This window comes from Mesoplodon mirus (genome assembly GCF_964341445.2).
Source record: "Mesoplodon mirus genome assembly, chromosome: 2".
Lineage (NCBI taxonomy): Eukaryota > Metazoa > Chordata > Mammalia > Artiodactyla > Ziphiidae > Mesoplodon > Mesoplodon mirus.
The window spans coordinates 230,718,833-230,740,832 of NC_138977.1; the positions used below are offsets into that span (position 1 = coordinate 230,718,833).

Consider the following 22,000-nt stretch of genomic DNA (forward strand, 5'->3'; position numbering starts at 1 on the left):
CGGATGGCTGGGGCGTACGGCGGGCCTGTGCTTAACTCTTCAGGAAACGGCCAAACCATTTTCCAAGGTGGCTGCACACGTTGTGTCCCCACAGGCAGCGCAGGAGAGTTCCAGTTCCTCAGGTTGTTGCTAATATTCAGTGTGGTTGGTCCTTCAAGTTGTAACCATGTTAACAGGCGTGTGGTGCTTTTTCACCGTGGTTATGATCGGCGCTTCCCTGACTAATAACGTTGGCCATCTTTTCACCTGATTATCTACCATCCACATATTTTCTTTGGAGAAATGTCTGTCCAAATGTGTGGTCTGTTTTTATTGGGTTGTTTATGTCTTACTAAGTTTTGAAAGTTCTTTCTGTACTCTGGAGACAAGACCTTTGTCAGATAACTGACTTGCAAACATTTTCTCCCAGTCATCGACTTGTCTTTTCATTCTCTTAATAGTGTCTTTTGAAGAGCAGAGTCCAATTTATAAATTTATTGTTTGATGGATCATGCTTTTGGCGTCATACATAAGAAATCTTTGCTAAACCTAAGGCCGCAAAGGTGTTTTCCTGTTTTCTTCTAGAAGTTTGATAGTTTTAGCTCTTACATTTAGGCCTATGATCCATTTTGAGTTAATTTTTACATATGGTGTGAGGTAAGAATTGAAGTTTATTTTTTGGATGCGGACGTCCAGTTGCTCCAGCACCACTGTTCTAACGATGGGACTTTGTTCACTGAACTCTCTGCACCTTTGCTGAACGTCAGTTTTCTGTCTATGTGCATGTGTCTATTTCTGGATTCTCTAGTACGTTCCACTGATGTTTGTGTATTTTTAACACTAAAACCACACTGTCTCAATTCCTGTAGCTTTATAATAAGTCATAAAATCAGGTAGTGTTAGTCCTCCGACTTTGTTCTTCATTTTCAAAGTTGTGTTGGCTATATTAGGTCTTTTGAAATTCCATATAAATTTAAAAATCACTTTGTCAATTTCTAAAAAAAAAAAAACAAAAACAAAACAAACCCTGCAGTATCCTGATCAGGACTGCAGATAATTTAGGGGGGAACTGACATCTTAATAACGTCAAGTTTTCTAAGCCATGCACTTGATATATCTTTCCATTTATCTAGGTATTGTTTAATTTTTCTCAGCAATGTTTTGTAGTTCTCGGGGTAAGAGTTTTCACTTTTTTGTCAAATTTCATATTTATGCTGTCATAAATGGTGTTGTTTTAAAAATTTTAATATCCAATGGATCATTCCTAGTACATGGAAATATACAATTAATATTTGTATATTGTTCTTGTATCCTGCAACCTTACTAAGCTCATTCCTTAGCACTAATAGCTTTATTCTTTTGTAGATTACACATTTCTATTCAGATGACCATGTTAGCTGTGAACAAAGACAGTTTTACTTCTTCCTTTCCACTCTGGATGCATTTAATTTCTTTTTCTTGCTTTGTTGAATTGGCTACAACTCTAATAAAATTCTGCATCAAAGTGGTGGAGGACTCACTGCTGTCTTATTTCTCACCTAAGGGGAAAGCATTCAATCTTTCAACATGTGAGCTCTAGTTCTTTTCATAGATGCCCTTTATCAGATTGAGGAAGATCCCTTCTATTGGATCTTGGATGTTGGATCTTGCTAAATGCTTTTCCTGCATCTATTAAGATGATAATTTATTTTTAATTTTTAAAAATATACGGTGAGGGCTTCCCTGGTGGCGCAGTGGTTGACAGTCTGCCTGCCAATGCAGGGGACACGGGTTCGGGCCCTGGACTGGGAAGATCCCACATGCCGCTGAGCAACTAGGCCCGTGAGCCACAATTACTGAGCCTGCGCATCTGGAGCCTGTGCTCCGCAACAAGAGAGGCCGCGACAGTGAGAGGCCCGTGCACTGCGATGAAGAGTGGCCCCCACTCGCTGCAACTAGAGAAAGCCCTCGCACAGAAACGAAGACCCAACACAGCAAAAATAAATTAATTAATTAAAAAAAAAAGAAAATTCTAAAAAAAATATATGGTGAACCAAATTGATTGATTTTGAATGTTAAACAAGTCCTGGGATAACCTCAACTTGGTATATAATCCTTTTTATACATTGTTGGACTTAATTTTCTAAATTCTGTTTAAAATTTTTCCATCTATATTCATGAAGAATAATGGCCTGTACGTTTTTGTTTTTTTTTAAAATATCTTTACCTTGTTTTGGTATCAGGCTCATAGAAGAGTTGGGATGTATTCCCTCCTTTTCAATTTTCTCAAAGAGTTTGTGCAGAATTGGTATTAATTTTCCTTAAATGTTTGGTGGGATTCACCAGTACAGCCATATGAGTCTGACATTTTCTTGGTGGAAAATCTTTTAACTACAAATTCAATTTATTTAATAGATAGAGGGCTATTCAGTTATCTGTTTGTTTTTGAGTGAGCTTTGGTAGTTTGTGTCTTCCAAGAAATTTTTCCATCCATTTCATCTAAGTTGTCAAATATATTGGCATAGAGCTGTTCATGATATTCCCTTATTATCTTTTTAATATGTATAGAGTCTATGGTGATGTCACAGCTCTTATTTCTGATATTGTTTATTTATGTCCTCTCTCTCTCTCTTTTTTTTTTTTTTTGATCAGTCTGGCTACAGGTTTATCACTTTACAGATCTTCTTAAAGAAACAGCTTTTGGCTTTATTGATTTTCTTTTTAATTTTTGTGTTTTCTATTTCATTGATTTGTACTCTGATCTTCAATTTCCTTTCTTCTACTTGTTTTGAGTTTGATTTGCTCTTTTTCTCCTTTCACATTGCAGAGGGTGGTGAGATCATTGATTTGGGATCTTTTTCTCTTCTCATACAGGTGTGTAGTGCCACAAAATTTCCCCTAAGTATTGCATTAGAGATATCTTAAACATTTTGATATGCGCCGCCTGCAGCACTACAGTTCAAAATAATTTCCCTTTTGATTTCTTCTCTGGCCCATAGTTATTCTGATGTATGCTACTTACTTTCCAAACATTTCCTCCATAGCTCTCTAGGTTTTTTTAAATTGAGGTAAAAATCACAGAACACACTTACACCCTGAAGGGACAGTGAGCCCTGAATACGGTGGAACCGCTCTTCCTCTTCCGCAGCAGCTCTCTGGACCAGGTCGTATGCTTCCAAGTAACATGCAGTTTTCCGTTCTTCATCTTTCTCATTTTGGGCAGATAACCTTTATTGGACAGAAGAGTGGAATTTAGAACAAAAATGTCAAAGCATTACGTCGTCAGTACTAACAAAATGCGTAGCATGTAATTTTCTTGTAATTATGATGTATATTTTATTAGTACTTTAAATTTTATAATTAGATGTTTTACCTGGAAAGATATTCTCAATATATCTCAGAAAAAAAAAAAAAAAAGGAGATCTGGAGTAATGCAGTAAGCACAGTATGACACTATGTTTATAAATAATTAAACTGGTGCTTGATACCTCAGGTGTATACCTAATACTAATACCACGATATTAGTTGTGCTGGTTTAAACACCTAATTTTCCTGTCTGTGTTTTTTTGCATTTTTTAAAGTTCTACATATACTGCTTCTATGATAATACTGTGTTAGGTTAGGTTTCACAGGTGTCAGTTTGCTTTTCCCGCATAAAGGCTGTTTGTAATACCCTGCCCTTGGTTTGCTTGCTGTGTCTTGGACGCTTGCGTGGCCCCGACCGCAGGGGGGCCCTGGGCAGGGTACGGGGACAGGGGAGGGTCACGTGGGAGGGTTGTCGGCCCGCTGGGGCGGAGGCAGCCCGGGCCTCCCGAGGTGACGGGCGTGTGGCCGCGTGTGCACACGCGTGTCTGCGCCCGTATGGGACGTGGGAAGATGCGTGCACCCGGGGCCAGGGCTGGGCCGGGACGACGTGGGCGGACGCCCCCCAGAGGCTGCGGACCCCAGTACGTGTCTCTGGGGGAGGATCATGGAACCCCGCGGCCAAGCCAAGCCGTGGGGAGGCCCTGCTGGCGGCCGGGCGGGGGCTGGCCCGGGAGGAAAGCTGGGTGCGTGGGGGAAGCAGGGGAGCGCAGCGGAAGGCCGGGATGGGGGCGTGGGCCCACCCACCTCTTCATTTTGGCGCGCTCCAGCTTGATGTCCACACACTTCTCCTTGTGGCCAATGTTGGTAAACTTTTCCTCAATTTCCAACAAGCGATCATCCATTTCCATCAGCAGAAACGAGTTCTGGAGGGGCTCACAGTCCACCGGCTCCTGGACGGCTTTGATCTGGAGGCTCACACACCTGCAGGGGTTGGGGGCGGGGCAGGGAGGCGCTTCCCTGAGACTCGTGGTCAAGGCCACCGCCCACCTCTAGCTTCCATCTGGGCGCAGGGAGAAACACCTTCCCCAGCGTTTCTTGACGCCAGAAATCCTACAAGCCACGTTCTTTGGTCACAATGCCATAAAATTAGAAATAACAACTCCCCACCCCACCCCTTTCTTAAAACACTCAGGGGCAGAAAAGAAAACCCACTGGAAGTGGAATCCGTTCACAGGTCACACCTGCAGGCTGCTGCAGGGGGCGTCAGAGGTGCCTCTGCTAGGGGGAGAGACAGCACGGGGGCCAAGGAACCCATCCCACAGGGGTGGACAGAGCAGCCATGACAGAACAAGCCCTCTCCCAGCACAGGAAGAACTCCGCAAAGACCAAGAGAGAATACAGAAAACCAGAATCAGGCAAAATCCACAATGCTTTGGTCAGTAAAGCAGAAGCTGCTCTGAGAAGGCGGATTCAGTTGGAATCTGCAAATCCAACTCAGGAGACAGACCTCGAGGCTTTGCACAGTTACGAGAAAGGCACCCATGAACGTCTGTGCTGAAACCACGAGGAAACCACTTTCTAGGAGAAGATAAACGACCAGGAGGATGGCTCGAAGATAAGCTGCTGATCTGAAAGCTAATGATCTTACTTGGGGTCTCTCTCCCGTGGCCTCCCGCCTCCCAGGCAGCTGCAGAGACCCTGGTGCTGTCTCTGTGGACCTGACACGCGGCCCGGAAAACTGGCGAGCAGAGGAGGAGACAGACCAACAGACCCAGGAGGACGTCTGACCACCTGGCAACGCGGGGAGAGGAGAGGCCCGGCCTGCCCCAGGCTTAGAGGCTTCCCGGAGATGGAGCCACTTCCGGGGGAGCTAAGAATCCACGGGACAAACAAGGCCACCCACCCCATCCCGAGAGAAATGCTTGCTGCCAGGAAGGGATGCGGGCGGAGGCTGTGGGCACAGGGCCCTGTCCTGTGAGTCTCTGAACTTCGTAGGCTTGAAATTTGGCTTAAAAATTAATAGATTGAACAAAGTAAACCACTATTTTCATGTTAACATTTTTTCTTACAAAAAATTACCTGGCTTCTAGGTCTGTGGTCATGAATTCCAATACGGGCATTCGGTTCGGTCTCTCCTTCTTAAGAACGTTGAAGGTATCTATGAGCTTCTGGAACAGCTGGCAGACCTGAGGCAGGCCCAGCAGGGTCACGGTGGCCCCCGCTGCCCCACCCCCTCCCCCCACCCCCCCGCAGGCTGCACCGCCGGCGGGCACGCGGCCGGCCCCTCACCACTGCCTCTCTCCTCTCCTTCTCGGTGGACAGGAGCGTGTCCGCCAGGGTCAGGGTGGAATCGTACCAGAACTGCTCACCGCCCCCCAGGTGCTGGGCCTTCTCGATCATCTTCCTGGCTTGCCCATACTTCTTTTCCTTGTTTGCCAACCGTGCCAACAGGTGCAGGCATTTCGATTCTGCACAAGGATCGTCGAGCTCCTAAAAATGAGGTGCGTGTTGAGACAGGACGGGGAGTGGCGGGGGAGAGTGAGCGAGACAGAGACAGAGACAAAGAGATAGAGAGACAGAGAGACTGAGACAGAGAGAGATGGCAGCCGTGGCACCAGGCCTCTGCACACACTGTCTGAGCTCTTGTCTGGCGACATGCCTGCAGTGTGAGGGCACAGGGGCTGGGCTTGATGCCTGTGTATGTGTTAAAACCTACTCCCCTGACTCTGGAAAGCACTGACAGCCCTGGAAAGCCTGTCCCTGGCAGCAGGAGGGTTGGGTGGCAGCCAGGTGGAGGTGAGGGCAGCATGTGGATGACTCTTTCGTGGGTCTGGGGGAGGCTGACAGGGAGGGTCACGGATGCACGGCCACAGGAGACGGGACTGCGGCGCCTGTGGCATGTGGGTGTCGGCTCACAGCCCGCCACCTCCTTCGGCCACCTGTCCACCCTCTGGTCCCCAGTCCTGGCCCCGGGAGCCCCTCTGTGCCTGTGCTCCTCTGCATCCCCCCAGGGCCCACCCTGGCCGCTTCCCTTCAGCAGCCGCACGGCTTTCTTGGTCCCTTCCCAGGCCACGCTCCCTCCTGAGTCTGGTCTGCACACACCTGTCCCCCTGCCTAAGACATAGAGCTGAACCTCCCAAGGCTGTGAATTTTTTATACCTTTATTAGGGATGCTTCTCTCTCTGGAGTTCTTCTACAAAGAAAGTGCCAGCCTGTCTGGTTCTGTAGCTTTGCCCCACCCTCCCAGGGAACAATTCTGAACCTGCACCATCTATCTGCCTCTTAGAACAAAACCGAAGCCCTAGGCCTCTCCAGGGGCACCCGTCCACATGCACATCGAGAGGCCGGCTCAGAAACAGAAGGGGCCCCGCAGCCCAGGAGGAAAAAGAGGCTCTAACACACTCTGTTGAAGGAGCTCGAGAAACCAGAGGAGCAGACAGACTAAGGACGTGAAGGACAGACCTCCGGCAGAGCTGGATCTGCACATGGGAGTTGGACGGGTGCTCTAGAACAGGCTTCAACACAGACAGGTCCCTGCCTCCCAGAGAGAAGTGTCTCAGCGGGGGCGCGGAGCTGGGGGGCTGCTTCTCGGGGGAAGAGGCCCCACAGGTGCAGTGGGCCGGGCAGGTGTGGCCTCACCTGGAAGGCCAGGTACGCCTCTGACAGGAGCAGCCGCGCAGGCTGGTACAGGTCCATCTCCAGCAGGACTTCAGCCTTGAGGGTCCACAACTGCGGGAAGGACATTCCATCCAGGCCCCTGCCGGTCTCTCCGTTTATCTTCAAAGTCTGTGAGACATGCAGGCCCGCGGGTGCTGCGTGGGTGCAGGGCCCGTGCTGTCGAGCGAGGTTCCCCACCAGCCCCGCACTCGCCGAGCCCAGCCCCCACTCTGGTGCCCGAGGCCGGGCTGTCCCCCGGCAAGTGTGTCTCTCCTCGCCCACCAGGCCCCCCAAGCAGTCCCGGGTGCAGGCGGCTCGCCCGGCCTGGCTTGCAGGAGGGTCTGCGCACTCTGGGTCCCGGCCATCCCCCACCACGAAGGGAGTCCCAGGTGTGGCACTCCCATGGTACCAAATGCTTATGACCTCGGAGCATGGCGGTGGGGATGGTTATTTCCTTTACGGGCGAGCCCACCACCGGACGGGGTCGGGGGCAGGCCGGTGGGCGCTCAGACCTCCTGGCCACTCTGGCTGCGAGGGCCTCGCCCTTTCCCCCTTCTGGTTGGTGCGGTAGCTCTCCCCGGGGGGGCACCCGCTGCTCCCAGCCCGTCCTATCTGAACTGCAGCTCAGGCCCTGCAGTCCCATCTTCCACGGGAACTTCCAGGGCCCGCAGGGAGGGGACACATCCCATCAGTCCCTGGATTTCCCAGGAAACCCGGCACCAGGATTTGGAGGCAGCAGAGGCAGTTCAGACAAGTCTGAGCTTTACTGGCTGGAGCGGGGCCTGTCACTGCCCCCGCTGGGCTAGGAACCAAGGTGCTTCTGCAGAGCGAGGCTACCTTATCCTTTGCTACGAGGGGCTTCATCTCTGCTCGCTGGGCTGGCGTGGGGGGCTTGCTCAGTGCTGGCAGACTTTCTTCTAATAGAGGTTCCTTATTTTTCTCCTTTTTCAAGGCAATTTCTTTTCTGCAGCTAATATAAGTAAAACAGGCATTATGCCAAAGAAGAAATACAATGGCCAGAGACACCTGAAAATGTTCGATTTCAGTAGTAATCAAAGAAATACAAATGAAAATAGCTACAAGAAGCTGCTATCCACTCACGTGTTTACAAAGATTTTTGTAAACCATATGGTTTAGCAGCATATATGACTCCCAAATTTCCACCCCTAGCCCATTCTCGCTTCCAGACTCCAGGCTCATGCATCCAGCTACTCATCTGACATCCCGACCTGGATGTTTAACACGAATCTCAAACTTACGTCCAGGCCAGAACTCCACCCCATCTGGAAAGGCAGCCCACAGAGGCCCCCGCCCAGTTCCTGCTTCTTGTGGGACCCTCCTTCCCCATGTGCCCTCAGGATGCCGCCTCCTTCACCCATCCCGCTCCACCTGGCCCCTGCACACGCCTGGTGCTCTGTGTCCCTCCCTCATGCGGCCCCAGCCTGGGAGACGCCCACACACGGGAGGGCAAGTGGGGAATGAACTGCTCCTGCTGCCCAGCCGTGGTGGGAGACAGGGCCTGGGGCCCGAGGAGATGCGGCCGAGAGCAGGGCCGGTGCCTGAGCAGCACCACGGCAGGGGGAGCTCCGCGGCCTCAGCTGACTTACCTCGCCTGCTCCACCTCGCAGATGTAGGCGTGCCCGACCACCTCCTCGTGGAAAGTGGCTGCTTCCCTCAACTTCAAGTCAGAACAAACCAGGGCAAGTCTACGGGGGTGGCGAGAGGAGCATCAGCCCTGAGTCGGGCTCCCCTGGGCTCAGCCAACTGGATACAAGTTGGTAAACGGGAAAAGGAATGGATAATCTGAAGATATTTTCTATAATTTGTAAAGCTAAGCCAGATTACTAGGGAAAAATAACAGATGGCTCCATCAAATTTCAGGCAGAGCACATTTTTACACTCATTCATATATTTTACTCCATACACATTTATAGTCTCAGGGTCATCTTTCGAGGTCAAGACAAGGCGCAGTGGGTGGGGCTCCGACCCGTTACAACTTGAAGCAAACAAGCTCTGCTTTGATTCTTGTGTAAAACAGTTGTATTGTGAAATGATTTCAAGTTTCCAGAAAAGTTACACAAACACTACAAAGAATTACTACATCCTTCACCACCCAGGTTCTCTCTCTCCTTCTCTCTCAATTTTATATATGTAAAAATCTATTAAAATTTTATATAAAAATATAAAAATAGTATATAGAAAAATTATTTCCTGAATAATAATATAAACTTTCATATATAGTTCAGGAAATAATTAAAAATTGTTTACACATAAGTTTTATTTAAAATTTATATATATAAAAGGTTTTCCTGAACTATTTGAGAGTAAGTTGAAGACACAATGCTCCTTTTTTCTACTTATTCTACTTCAGTGTGTATTTCCTTGGAATAATCATATTCTCTTAAGAACCAGGTACAAATTTTAAAACTAAAAATACTATTTTTATGTTTAGGTATTCTGATTTATTTGGCTTTACAAATCTTAGGGACTTTATTATTTATATAAATAGTCAACTACAGAATTTATATTTTAAAATCTTATTTCGTTTTATATTGCTTTGGGAAATATTCACTTTAGCCACTTAAATGTCTCCCAGCTCCCCTGAAAATAAAGCAGGTGTACCAACCGGAGGTGGTAGAGGTCCTTGAGGCTCTTGCTGTTGACCACGGAGGCTGCAATGAGTACCCCCAACTGCAGGACCGGGATGGTGAGCTCGTGAAGGAACACCTTCTGCAGGGCCTCGACCAAGTGGTCCAGATAGTATAAACTGTACGTCTATATCAATACACAGCAAACGTGTAAGGTCAAAGACAGGGGAAGGGTAGGCCCCCAGCTCACAGGGTCTTCCCTCCAGGAACTCTGTCCCCACAGTGCCACGCGCACAGGGGTGCTGAACTAGTGTCTGTTGAGGGAAGGAATGACGTGCTCTCTGCCTCCTTTCCTTCAGTTAATGGCTTTCAGCTTGTTGTGTGCAATTTCCTGGAATCTTCACCCAAGTATAAAGATGCTCACAAGAAACATCCATCTGCTTTCATTCAAATTAATGTCTTTGTTTCATTTCTTTATATACACATACAACTGCTTTCAAATTTAATATAGACAGAGACGAACTAATACTTCTTATAATGTCACACTAGGTTTGATAAAACAATTATTCTTCAGTAGAAAATTAGAGAAGTTGGATGAGCTATTTTAATAATCTGCTTAAAAGCACTGAAGAGTGAACAATGCAGGCAAAAATGACTGGGCCGAGACATGGAAGAAGATGTGAATTGAGAGATGTGAAGCTGGCATATTGGGATACACGTGTCCTGGGATGTCTGCTGACAGAAGAGGCAGCTGAGAGCCTGAACAGCACCTGTGACTTTTCCTTTGCAGGTGGAGTTGAGGGCCCACTGAAGGCTAATGTCCTGACTGGGTCCCCAAAGCCCGCACCTGAGGCTTAAGGGCAACGAAGTAAAACAGCCCTGTCAGGGGTTACACCCCAGCCCAGTGGTATTCGGGTGGCCTGGAAAGCATGTGGTTTTTTTGAGAGACTAATAATTGATCATTCCTGGTGAGGCCGCTCAAGAAAGAGAGTGGGGGGAGACACAGAAATCTTTATAGATTCTACAGACACTAAAGGATGAACTTGGACATTAAGAACCACATTATGCCAATAAATTTAAAATTTTATATTAACTGGAAACATCCTAGAAAAACACAACCCACCATTACAAAAGAAATATAAAATCTGAAGCCTTCTGTAACTGTTAAGTAAATTGGATCCATATTTTAAAATCTTCTCAAATGGATCTAGGCCCAGAAATCTTCACCAGGGAATTCTTCCAAACATTTAAGGAAGAAATAACAGCTAATCTTACACAAATTCTTCCCAAGAAGAGTTAAAAAAGGGAACACTTTCTAATTGACTAAGGTCAGTGTGATGTTGTGATACAACAAGACACACCTCTGGTCTTTGTTCTTGGGTCCTGGCACTGAGCTCCTACAACCCTCGGGATTTTGTGGTTCACAAGCCCCTTTCACCCACACCTGAGTTTACACTCGCAAGGTGACTCCTGGCCATCCCTACAGAGCTTCAGGATGGGGGCTGGAGGCCGGAGGAACCAACCACGGGACGGGAGAGTGAAACCCTCAGCCCCGTCCCGATATCTGGGGAGGGGAGGGGCTGGAGGCTGAGTTAACTCCCAACGGCCCGCGAGCCGATCAGCCGTGCCCTGTCCCGGAACCTGCATGGAAACCCTGCGGGAAGGGGTCTGGAGAGCTTCTGGGCTGGTGAACGTGTCCACCTGCCAGGAGGGTGGCGCCCGGCACACTCCAGCTCCACGGGGACAGGCTCTCCTGTGCTCGGGACCCTGCCACACCTGCCCCATGGACCTCCTCATCGGGCTGTTCACCTGCATCCTTTACAATATCCTCTGTAACAGACCAGCGATCTAGTTAAGTCAAGCGTTTTCCTGAGTCTGGGAGCTGTCATGGCAAACGTCGAACCTGAGGAGGGCGTCGTGGGAACCCGATTCATGGCCACACTGCATGGAGGGCAGTGGCCTGGGGACCCGACACTTGTGACTGGCGCCTGGTGGGGGCGGCCTCGAGGGACGGAGCCCTGACCCTGTGGGGACTGCACTGACCCTGGCACGTAGTGCCAGAACTGAGTTAAATGGGGTGGTCACCCAGCTGGTGTCCACGGGGAGCTGATTGTTGTGTGGTTGTTGTGTGGAAACCCACACACCTGCGGTCAGAAGCGCTGGGAGAGAAAACAGTTCAGAGCCAGGGCAGGTTTTTACCACTTCCTGACAGGCGTGCAGTATGAAAGGAAAATTAAACACCAATTTCCTCATGAACATAGAGGCAAACACCCCAAACAAAATACTAGCCAGCTGAATCTGATGATAAATGAAATGAATAATACATCTCAACCAAGGTGACATTATTCTGATAACCATTAGGGGAAAAAATCAACATACTTAAAATAAGGAAAGATTTTGATAGATGGAGAAAAATATTTGATAAAAATCTATAGCCATTTGTGATTAAAACTCTTAGCAAATAGAAACAAAGGAACTTCCTTAATCAATAAAGAATACCTATAAGCACCTACAGCAAACATCGATGACACTGAGTGAAATGCTGAAACCCCCTCGCTAAGACAGGGAGCAAGCTAAGAAGGTATCACCATCTCTGCTCAGCGCTGTGTTGGTGGCAGCCAGTGGAATAAGGAGATAAAAAGTGTAACGATCGGAAATGAGGAAAAACGTTTGCGGACGAAATGCAGACTCTGTGTATACACATAGAATCAAAAGAATCTACAGATTGATTACCAAACTTATCTAGAAGTTAACTAAACCGATGGCTGCAAGGTCAAGATGAAAACAATTATATTTCTAGATTTCGTCTGGAGTTTAAAAAAATGAAACAAAAGAGGTATATTTATAACAGCAGCACAAACATCAAATACATAGAAATAAATCTAATGTGTGTAACCTCCACGCATAAAACTCAAATCCACTAGCAAGAGAAGTTACAGAAGGACCTGCGTCAACAGAGAGCTAGAACATGCTCATCGACTGGAATGTTCAATGTGGCAAAGACGTCAGTTCTCCCCCGAACCAAAAACTGATCTCGAGATTCAATGCAATCACAGCCAAAACTCCACCAGGGTTTCCAATGGAAGCCAACAAGCTGACTCTAAAAGACACATGGAAACACATGGACGACAGAAAGGACATCCAAGACCTTACTGAATAACAAGGTCAGGAAATGTTCTCTCCCAAGCAGTCCAGGTGACGAACCTCAGTAGCTCAGACAGTGAGGTGTCAGTGCGGGTGTGGACGCCTGATTCATGACAAGCGTGGCAAAGAAGCCAGGCAAGCGATTTTTCAATAAGTGGTGTTAGAACATTCAGCTATCCAGATCGGAGAGCTCAAAACCGGATCCTTCACCTCACAGCACACACATGAACCAATTTCAAGTGGATCTAAATCTGACATGTAGAAGTATAAAGCTTTTGGGAAAATATCATAAGAGAACATTTTCATGATCTTTGGGAAGGAAAACATTTTTTTAAACAGGACACAACAAGGCACTAGTCATAAAGGGAAAGATTAATACTTTTTAGTACACTAAAACTTGGAGTCTGTATTCACGAGAAGACCTCAAAAGAGTCAAGTCACAGAGTGGAGGGTGACCTGCTGTCATAAACTGTCAAAGTGTTTTTTCCAAGACAGATAAGGAACTCCTTCAATTCAACAAGGAAAAGACAGAGGCTTAATAAAATGTGGGCGACCGATTGCACAGGCAGGCCACGAAAGAGGACATTCAAGTGGCCAAAAGGTGCTGAGAGGCGTCCGGCCTCACCGTAGTCAGGGAGTGTCCGGCTGAGCCCAGTTAGAGGCCCACGCCCCACCCCCCGACGGCCAGGTGAGAAGGCGGGCCTCACTGGCACGACCACTGCCGAAGGCAGTTTGTCAACATGCTGTAGTTGGAGATACATCTGCTCCGTGACCCAGAAACCCCGCTGCCGGGTGTGCCCTCCAGACACGTGGGCACGTGGGCCCTGAGACATCTGTAACGGGCATGCTGGAAACAGTCCCGTGCCTTCCGTGGCTGAAGGACAGACAGGCCGTGGTCGAGTCACCAGACGGAATACTCGACACCGACGATGTGAACACAACCAGACACACGAAGCAGCGCGGAGGATTCCCGCGGACGCCGCGCTCCAGAGAGAAGCCAGCCATGGGCGATTAGAGGCCGAGAGTCTCTATTTCCACAAGCACAGAAACCAGGCAGGTGCAGGGCTGAAAACAGCCCCCGAAGTTGCCCGGCGCTACGCCTGGAACCTGCGTGCAGGTGTGGTCAAGCTAAGGATGCCGAGCTGGGGAGGTTGCCCTGGATGATACAGGCGGCCCCACGTGTCATCGTATGGGCCCCTGTACGTGGGAGATGAGACGCAGACACAGTGGAGAAGCCACGTGACGACAGAGGTGGGGGGGTGACGCGGCCACAAGCCCAGGAGCCCCCAGGAGCTGAAAGAGGCAGGAAGGACCCTCCCCTGGGGCCTCCAGAGGGAATGTGTCCCCGCCGACATCTTGACTTCGGCCCAGTGATACTGACTTTGAACCTGTGGCCTCCAGAACTGCGAGGAAAAACCTTTCTGCTGCTTTAAGCACCCGGTTTGCGGTGGCCTGTCACAGCAGCCATGGGGCACTCCCAGGCACGGCTGAATCTCATGTTCAGGAGTGTGACCTGTGCGGGGAATGCGTGAGGAAAAGTCCCCCGGGTGCTGCAGGTGCCCGGGGAGGGGGAGGTGGCCGGGGACGGGCCTGTGGGAGGGTCCGGGGGCTTATGCCCAGGAGGCCCTTCACAGTTCCCTGAGCAGAGCCCTGTTTCTGTGCATCCCTCTCTGGTCTCACTTCACACCGGAAAGCGTCAGCTGTGACAACAAGCCAGGAGGCAGGACACGGACACAGGCCTGGGACGGCATCTTCAGGTCCACTCACCGGCTTCTGGAGAGTTGACGGGTTGACGGCAAAGTTGCTCTGATCCTGTTTAAATACTGATATGGCTTCTTCGGGGCAAGCGTAGGAAGCCCACTCTTCTATGCTTGCTGGTACGTCTTCAAGGCGTTTGCCAGGAGTGGGGCTTTGAAGCTGCAAAGCAGGAAGCCAAGCTCTGTTTTAGGAGGCGGAGCTCGAAGCAGACACCCAGGTGGCCCCGCGGGAAAGGACGGGTCGGCAGCGTTTCTGGGGACGTGCGTGGCGCCCTCCCTGGGCTGCCAGCCCAACGGTGAGCCACGCTGGACCCACACGTGTCTCCACTTCCTGGAGAGCACAGTGATGGGGGAGGGAGGCGGGGGCGTCCCCAGTGGGGACAGTGAGGCGGGACAGCCGGGAGGGGCGCTGCCGTGAGCACAGCCCCAGACACAGGCAATTCCTCCGGTGACAAGGTGACGTGCAGCACAGGCCCCCAGTGGATGGAGAGAAGGTGCTGTCCCGCCCCGCGTGGCCAGGGCCCAGATGCACCTGGGCAGAGGGAGGGACCCGCTCTGGGAACGCAGATGACAGACCACAAGGGAGAAGCCAGACCCTCCCCGTGTCACTGCCTAACACCTGGGGCAGGGGGACCAGAACCACTGGCTCCACTTCCCAGGGCGGGAAACCGGACAGAGCAGCCAGGACGGCCCTGCCCTCTGCTGCCCAGCATCTGGGATGAGGAGCCTTGAGGGCGGTTGGGGCAGAGCCTGGCCACCCGGGAGGGCACGGTCACCTGCTTCGAGTCCCTGTCCTTGTCTTTCTCTCTGCCCTTGTCCTTGTCCTTGTCCTTGTCTTTTTCTCTGTCTTTGCTTTTCTCCTTCTCCTTTTGAAGCAACAACGAATGTGAACTCACTGCTGCTGGAATTCTACTTTCTGAAATTGATTTTCCTGCTGTTAATAAAGAAACCTGGGAAAAGAAAACCCGAATTTGCAGCACTGATAACGGAAGCAGGTCCCCCTCCTCCCACGCACTCATGGGAGGCAGTGGCCCAGCCGTGAGCCGCCCGGCGCAGAGGTGGCGGCAGTGCCCCTTGGTGGGTGGACACGCGGCCGCCCTCCTCTGCCCTCGGGGGGCTTCCTCCAGGACTCTGGGCCTGCGGGGACGCACAGCTGACCCTTAAGAAGAGCTTGTCAGCCCCACAAAATGAATTAACGTCTCTAATGAAGAACACACTCAAGTGACTTTTAGCGGTTCTCAAAGAATTGCCGAGTCGCCGCGTGGTGGGTGGTGGGTGGTGGGTGGTAGTGGCCTGGGGCACCTTTAAGACCCAGGATGGCCTTCCCAGTCCTTCCTGCTGCCAATGGGCAATGGCCCTGTTGTCCCCAGCATATGGCCGGGGTCAGGGTGCAAACCTGCGCCCAGAAGAAAGGCCTGTCCTGCCGACACTGTCCCACTGGGCGGGCACCGACGGCGGGAGGTCCTTGAGAGCAAGAGTCGACCAGGAGCTGCCCCGGGGGCCCCGTAAGGAGGTGGTGGGAAGGAGGGCAGCTCGGAGGCCGTGCGGAGGGGGCACAGAGAAGGTTCTGGAAGCCCAGTGGCAGTGCGGTGGAAAGACAGGGTTCTGCGGGTGGTTGGGCAAAGGCGCTGGGGTGAGTCTTGGAGAGGAGGGGCCCCTTCGTAGGGAGCAGCGAGGCCCTCCCTCCTCCCCTGAGTCCCCAAAGCAGGGAGGGTGCTGCTGGGAAGGAGGGGAGGGGGACGCTGTCCCGGGAGAGACACAGGACCTGTGTAAGTGCAGGTTCCCGGGGCCTCACCTGCCAGATGCGGCGGAGAAAGGTGTAGGCCATGAGGCAGTGGTCCTGGTGGCTGGCGGCGCTCGGGGTCACCACCAGGGCCAGCAGTGTGTAGGCGCGGGCCAGCGTCTCAAGCTGCCGTACATTCCGAAGCTTCTCCAGGGAGGGGGGCCCCGAGCCCTCTGGGGCCGCCGGAGTGGACACCTGCTCTTCTGGAAGACAGGGTGCCACTGGGTGTCCTCCCTGCCCGCCCCCTGCGCCCGCCTGGTCCCCAGGGGCCCCTGTCACCCGGCCTGGGGTTGAGACTCTTCCAGAGGGGGGCGCTGCCCTCACAGGGGCCAAGGCCACCCTCAGGGACGGACCTCCCAGGGCTCCCCCAGCGGAGACAACAGGCCCACCTGCAGGGACTCTGCGGCCACCGTTGGGGCTGTGAGGGGACACTGCCCCAGGGGGGGCTGGCGGCCTGGGCTCTGGGGTCTACTTGGAGCCTCCTCCCCACCGTGGTCCACCCTAGCTGCTCTGAGCTGGGCGTCTGGCGGCACCCAGACACGGCTGGACGTCGTGTGGACGTGTCCTCGAGCCTTCAGCACGTGCAGACAGGAGGCGGCCCCTCTCCTGGGCCCCTGAATTCTGCAGGCCCGGGAGGAGGCTGCCTCGGTGCCGGGCAAGTCGGCCCGCTGTTCCGAGGCCCCTCTGCTGCCCGGGGCACCCATCCTACTGGGGCTTTGTCCCGCCTTTCGGTGACAGCTCTCAGGCCGGACCCAGAGAAGGACCAGAGGGGCTGCCGGGAGGCTGCCACCCCTCCCTCCGTCCATCCGGCAGGGCTCCCACCACCTCCCTATCACGCCTGGGCTGGGCCTTCCTGGTGGATGTGCTCTGCTGGAGGGGGAGGACCAGCACCCGGGGAGGCGGGGCCCTGACCTCGCCAAGTCCACAGGGCACTGGCCTGGGGGGGGCGTCGCAGGGACGGTGGAGCCCAGGAGCCCCTCGCGGCGGGCGGCCCCTCCCCCAGCCACTGCGCCGCTCACCTGTGGCCCCCGCACCTGCCGGCTCCGGGGAGCCCCTGTCGGGCTGCATCCTCAGCAGGATGTCGATCGCCCACTCCAGGTGGAAGATGACGTCTTCGAGAGGAAACTGTTTGTGGTACAGCCACTCGCTGAATTCCATGATGCAGTCAACCTTCTGCCACTCACTCTCCGGCTTCTTTGGGATTAAACGGAAAAGGATGGTGAAGACACACACCTGCCACTCAGCAGCCCGAGAACCACACTGCAGGTGTTGTGTTCCTCCACCTCCTAGAAACAGAGGGGCTCCTTCTCACCCGTCTCTACCGTCACGAGGCCACCAGGCTCAGCAAGACCTCCCACGTGCAGTGGGCAGCAAGACCAGAGCCAGGCGAGTGTACCCGGCCTCTGCTACCTGCGGACGCCCCGCCGCCTGCCCGCCGGACCCCTCGCAGTTCCCACGTGTCCCTCCCGCCTCTGGGGCAACGCCGGCCTGAGGGGCTCTCTGCCAGCGCCCCACCATCTGCCCTGGGTCTCCTCCGGCACTTGGAGGTATGGACTGTTCTGTGGCTCACAGGGCTCGGAGGGCAGGGAAGATGCTGCACCGTGCAGTGTGCAGCCCGAGTCAGACCCAGTATCGCGCATCAATCATCACTGCACCAAGGGAGGAAGCTGCCACCCCCCCGCCCCCCCGAGAGCGGAGCCAGCCTGCCTTCCACTTGCCGGGCCCCAGGCCCCACGCCCCACACCTCACGCCTCACACGCCAGGAGGAGGAGGATGCGCGGCCAGAGGTGAGGGAAGGGGCAGGTGGCGGTGGGACACGCAAGGTCAGGGTGGACTCTCCCCAGGACACTGCTCGACGTCACCAGGGAGGGAGGGGCGTGGACGGGGCCTCCCAGCCCTGAGTGGGGTCCTCCCCCCTCACTAGCAGGTGGGCAGAAGGGAAGGAGGAGTGGCCCTGAGCGCTGGGGGCCTGGAAGCCAGGTGACAGACGACCATGAGTGCCGAGGAGGGGTCAGACGGGGCCTCAGAGTGACTGTGACCATGTGGTCACGGGTGGCTTTGACAGGAGCTGTGCAAGAGAGACGACGGGGACGAGGGCGGTGGAAGAGAGAATGGTCATCGTTTCAACAACGGTGCTGGGAAAAGCAGGCAGCCACACGCTGAGGAAAGGAGCAGGACCCCTACCTCGCACCAAACACGAGGCTGAACTCAAGAGGGATCAAAGACTTAAATGTAAGAGCTGAAACTATGAAACTCTTGGAAGAAAACGTAGAAATCTTCATGACCTTGGATTACACTTTGGTTTCTCAGCTACGTTGCCATAAGCATAAGCAGAAGAAATAGATAAGTTGGACTTCATCAAGATTATAAACTTTTGTGCTACAAATGACATCATCAAGAATACGAGAAAGTAGTTGAAAAGACAACCCACAGAATGAGAGAAAATATGTACAAATCATATATCTGATAAGGGACTTGTATCCAAAATACATGAAGAATTCCTACAACTCAGCAATAAACAGACAAGAAACCAATTTTTTTAAAAAAGGGCAAAGGATTTGAATAGACATTTCTCCAAAGAAGATGTACAAATGGCCAATTAGCACATGAAAAACATGCTATTAGTTACTACATTAGTTACTAGGGAAATGCAAGTCAAACCACGATTCAAATAGTTAAAGAGAGTCATCACATGACCTGGTAGTTCATTCCCAGGTATGTGCCCAAGAGAACAGCTGTAACGTGTCCGTGCAAACACTTGCACACGGATGTCCACAGCAGCCCAGTCACAAGAGCTCATAAGTGGAAGCAACACCGAGGCCCATCGGCGCAACATCCATCCACACGATGGAAGATCATTCAACCACCAGCAGTGAAGCCCTGACATGCGCTTCAACAGATGGAGCTTGGACGTGACGTCCAGGGAGGGCAGCCGGACACAGAAGACCCACCTCGTCTGGTTCCATCCGTGTAACGCTGGCTCACTGGGGCTGGCGGGGGTCGGGGGAGGGACATCGTGCCCACGGACCTGGGTTTTGGGGGGCTGGTGAAGTGTTCTAAAATGGATTGTGATGATGGCTGCATAGCCCTGTGAATTTACCATAAAGCACCTTGTACCCCTAAGAAGAAAGAAACGAAGGAAGGAAGGGGCGGAGAGCCTTTCCAAGGAGTCTGTGCAGAGCGTTCCGGCAGCTCGGCTCGGCCAGCAGCCGCCCCGTCCGTGGCACCACCTGCTCCCCCGGCACAGCTGCCTGGCCCCAGGAACCCTGGCCTGGGCTCCAGGCACAAGATGCAGGGGCACCCACGGCCACTTGTAGTGGACCCAGGCCTCTGCTTGACCGCTGGGTGATGACCACACGGCCAACGATGGAGCCTGTGTTTGGACCCCTTCCCGGGAGACACCCCGACCCTGGAGCGCTCTGAAAACCTCAGTGGGATCTGCTCCATGAAGGGGAAACATTCTGCTCAACAGAAAAGCCTGTCAGGTGCCTGCCGCAGGGCACATCTTTGGGGCGGCTTCAGTCCCACCATCAAGGGGCCTTCTTTGCCCCGAGGCAAGTCCCACAAGCTCTGCATCAGATCAAGGTGCCCGCCCTCCCCCAAATCTCCAAGCGCGTCGAGAGGAACATGTGTCTTGGCTTCTCGGGGGCGGGGGCTGTCCCCAAGACCCCGAAACCCCAGAGGCTGCAGAGCCCCGCGGCCTACCCCCTGCCCTCCCCACACAGCCTCACAAGGACTGCGTCCCTCGCGTGGGAGGACAGGATCCGTCTGCCGCCCCGGCTTGTGTCCCGCTGCCCCCCTCTTCCTTCCGGGCCTCCCGAGGGGCTGGGCTTCACTCCGCACCGCCCCCCGCCTTCCCGCCCCCGGGGGCTTCATCCGCAGACACACGGTCAGTCAGAGCCAGACCTGCAGGGCCTGGATGGCATGGTGGTAGCACGTCAGCTCCCCGGAGACACTCTTGGAGTTGAGGGCCAGGCGCTGCCACATGTGTGCCAGATACTCCTCACTCTGGTCTTTGAATTTCTGAATTTCCGTCATGAAGTTCTGGCCGAGTCTAGCCTTCACAATGACCATATGTTTGAAAATCAAGCTGAAGAAAAGTAAAAGAGAAAAATTAATGCTTGAATGGTAAAAATCGTAACTATATGGAATGCACACAAACTCAAGTATTTGTGCATGTTCCTACTTACAAAGAGAAAACAAAATGAAACCTGAGTATCTTGGGGGTCTTGTGTTGTGCTGTGTTTTGTTTTTTCATTTATCATTTGTGTGTGTTGGGCTTAAATCCCCTCCCTTCTTGTGTTGACTTCTTGGTAGGGAAATAAAGTCCCCAGGGGAAAGGGGAGAGTGGGGGACTGAGGAGGGAGCCACCCTGCTGGGGGACTGCAGGGGGAGGCAGCCCGGGGGGGGGAGGCGTGGGGAGGGGGGCGCCCTGGGGGGCCTCAGGCACTCACAGGCGGTGTGCCGTCCGCGGCAGCACCCGCAGGGCCTCCTCCAGCACCTTGAGGCAGCCCTCCCAGTCATGCTGGTCAGCGTGGCTGTGGAACAGCAGGCCGTAGAGCGCGGCCCTAAGCGTCAGGTCATCCTCGGCCCCTGCGGTGGGAGAGGGGGCTCAGGAGGGGCACCGGTCGGGGGGTCTGGGAATGGGGGTGCTAGCAGCTGGGGGTCCACAGGACCGGGAGGCCCCCAGGGAGCACTCGGGACACGGCCGCCTGTCTGGGACACCCCGGGCCTCCTGCCGCAGAGCCGGACAGCAGGTGGGACCGCGTGGAGATCCAGCCACAGGACCTCGTCACCTGCGTCCGTTAGACACACGCAGAGCTGCCCTTCCAGGGCCGGGCCTCGAGCAGCGGGAGTGACCCCTGATCGTGGGAAACACATCAGTCCTTTTGGGACTGAAGGCTCAGGGGCTCCTCCTGGGCGACACCTGCGCCGCTGTCCTCCCTCCCCCACCTGCCTCACCTGCACCAGGTGCCCCCCGCTGCCCCTCACCTCCACCCCGCCAGGCTTTCTCGGGCCCCGCAGTCCTCAAAGCCCTTTCTCTTTTGGAAACTCCCATTACTCTTCCGTAATTTTAAAAATAAAAAATGGGAGCGTCAGGAAAGAAGCAGCCTCTCTCCACCACCCTCGCCCAGGCCACTCGAGGGGCCACCTCAGCCCCACCGTCCACCAACGCAGAGCCCCTGCCCCTGGTACCAGATACTCAGGTTGCCCTGTTTTACCTCACTGACCGTGTAGCTCTCTTTCCCGTTTTTGAATCGTTATAGCAAAGGGGTGAACACTCCCATGGATCCTGCCGGCAGGTTGTCCGGCTGCTGGCTAGGAGGACAGCGCCAACTCACACCACTCGGGGCCTGAGGGCTCACCGTGGCCCCCCACTGCCAGCGATAGGACGGAATACAGTTGCCCAGGAGCAGGTGGATTTAGGCACGTGAGCAGATAAACTGGTCAACGTCTGACACTTGGGAACCACGTGGGTTCCGTAGCGTGCTTTCCTCCTCTCATCTCAGCTGGGCCAACTCGGAACCACACGCCGCGGTGGTGAGGGCTCTTACAGTCAGGGCTCTGCACCCCCTGGTTGGCAGCAGGGGCACATGCCCCTGGACGTGGCAACCCCGCTTGCCAGAAATTCCAGACAGTGCCTCGGACGAGGAGGGAGAGACTGCCCGTGCGAGTTCAGCTGCTGAGCCGTCGGGGTCATTTGTTACTGCAGTGAGGCATCTTGTAACCTGACTAATGCGACTGCTCAAGCATTATAGAAATGGATCGTTTAGCTGCTGAATTTGATGCCAGTACTTTTCCAGTGT

The 22,000-nt window shown here is 53.1% G+C and overlaps 1 protein-coding gene across 1 annotated transcript in view; it reads right to left on the minus strand.

Annotated features, from left to right (window-relative positions):
- CFAP46 (cilia and flagella associated protein 46) overlaps positions 1–22,000 on the minus strand; it is an 88,229-nt gene that overhangs the window by 23,266 nt on the left and 42,963 nt on the right. The window contains exons 26-39 of the mRNA XM_082611604.1: positions 20,648–20,786; positions 20,100–20,283; positions 17,213–17,387; positions 16,206–16,396; positions 15,187–15,360; positions 14,421–14,570; positions 9,548–9,696; positions 8,529–8,627; positions 7,759–7,891; positions 6,904–7,050; positions 5,554–5,754; positions 5,344–5,450; positions 4,069–4,245; positions 3,051–3,186 (exon numbers count right to left, since the gene is read on the minus strand). Of these exons, the coding sequence (XP_082467730.1) occupies positions 3,051–3,186; positions 4,069–4,245; positions 5,344–5,450; positions 5,554–5,754; positions 6,904–7,050; positions 7,759–7,891; positions 8,529–8,627; positions 9,548–9,696; positions 14,421–14,570; positions 15,187–15,360; positions 16,206–16,396; positions 17,213–17,387; positions 20,100–20,283; positions 20,648–20,786 (2,162 nt within the window). The remainder of the gene's footprint in view (positions 1–3,050; positions 3,187–4,068; positions 4,246–5,343; positions 5,451–5,553; positions 5,755–6,903; positions 7,051–7,758; positions 7,892–8,528; positions 8,628–9,547; positions 9,697–14,420; positions 14,571–15,186; positions 15,361–16,205; positions 16,397–17,212; positions 17,388–20,099; positions 20,284–20,647; positions 20,787–22,000) is intronic.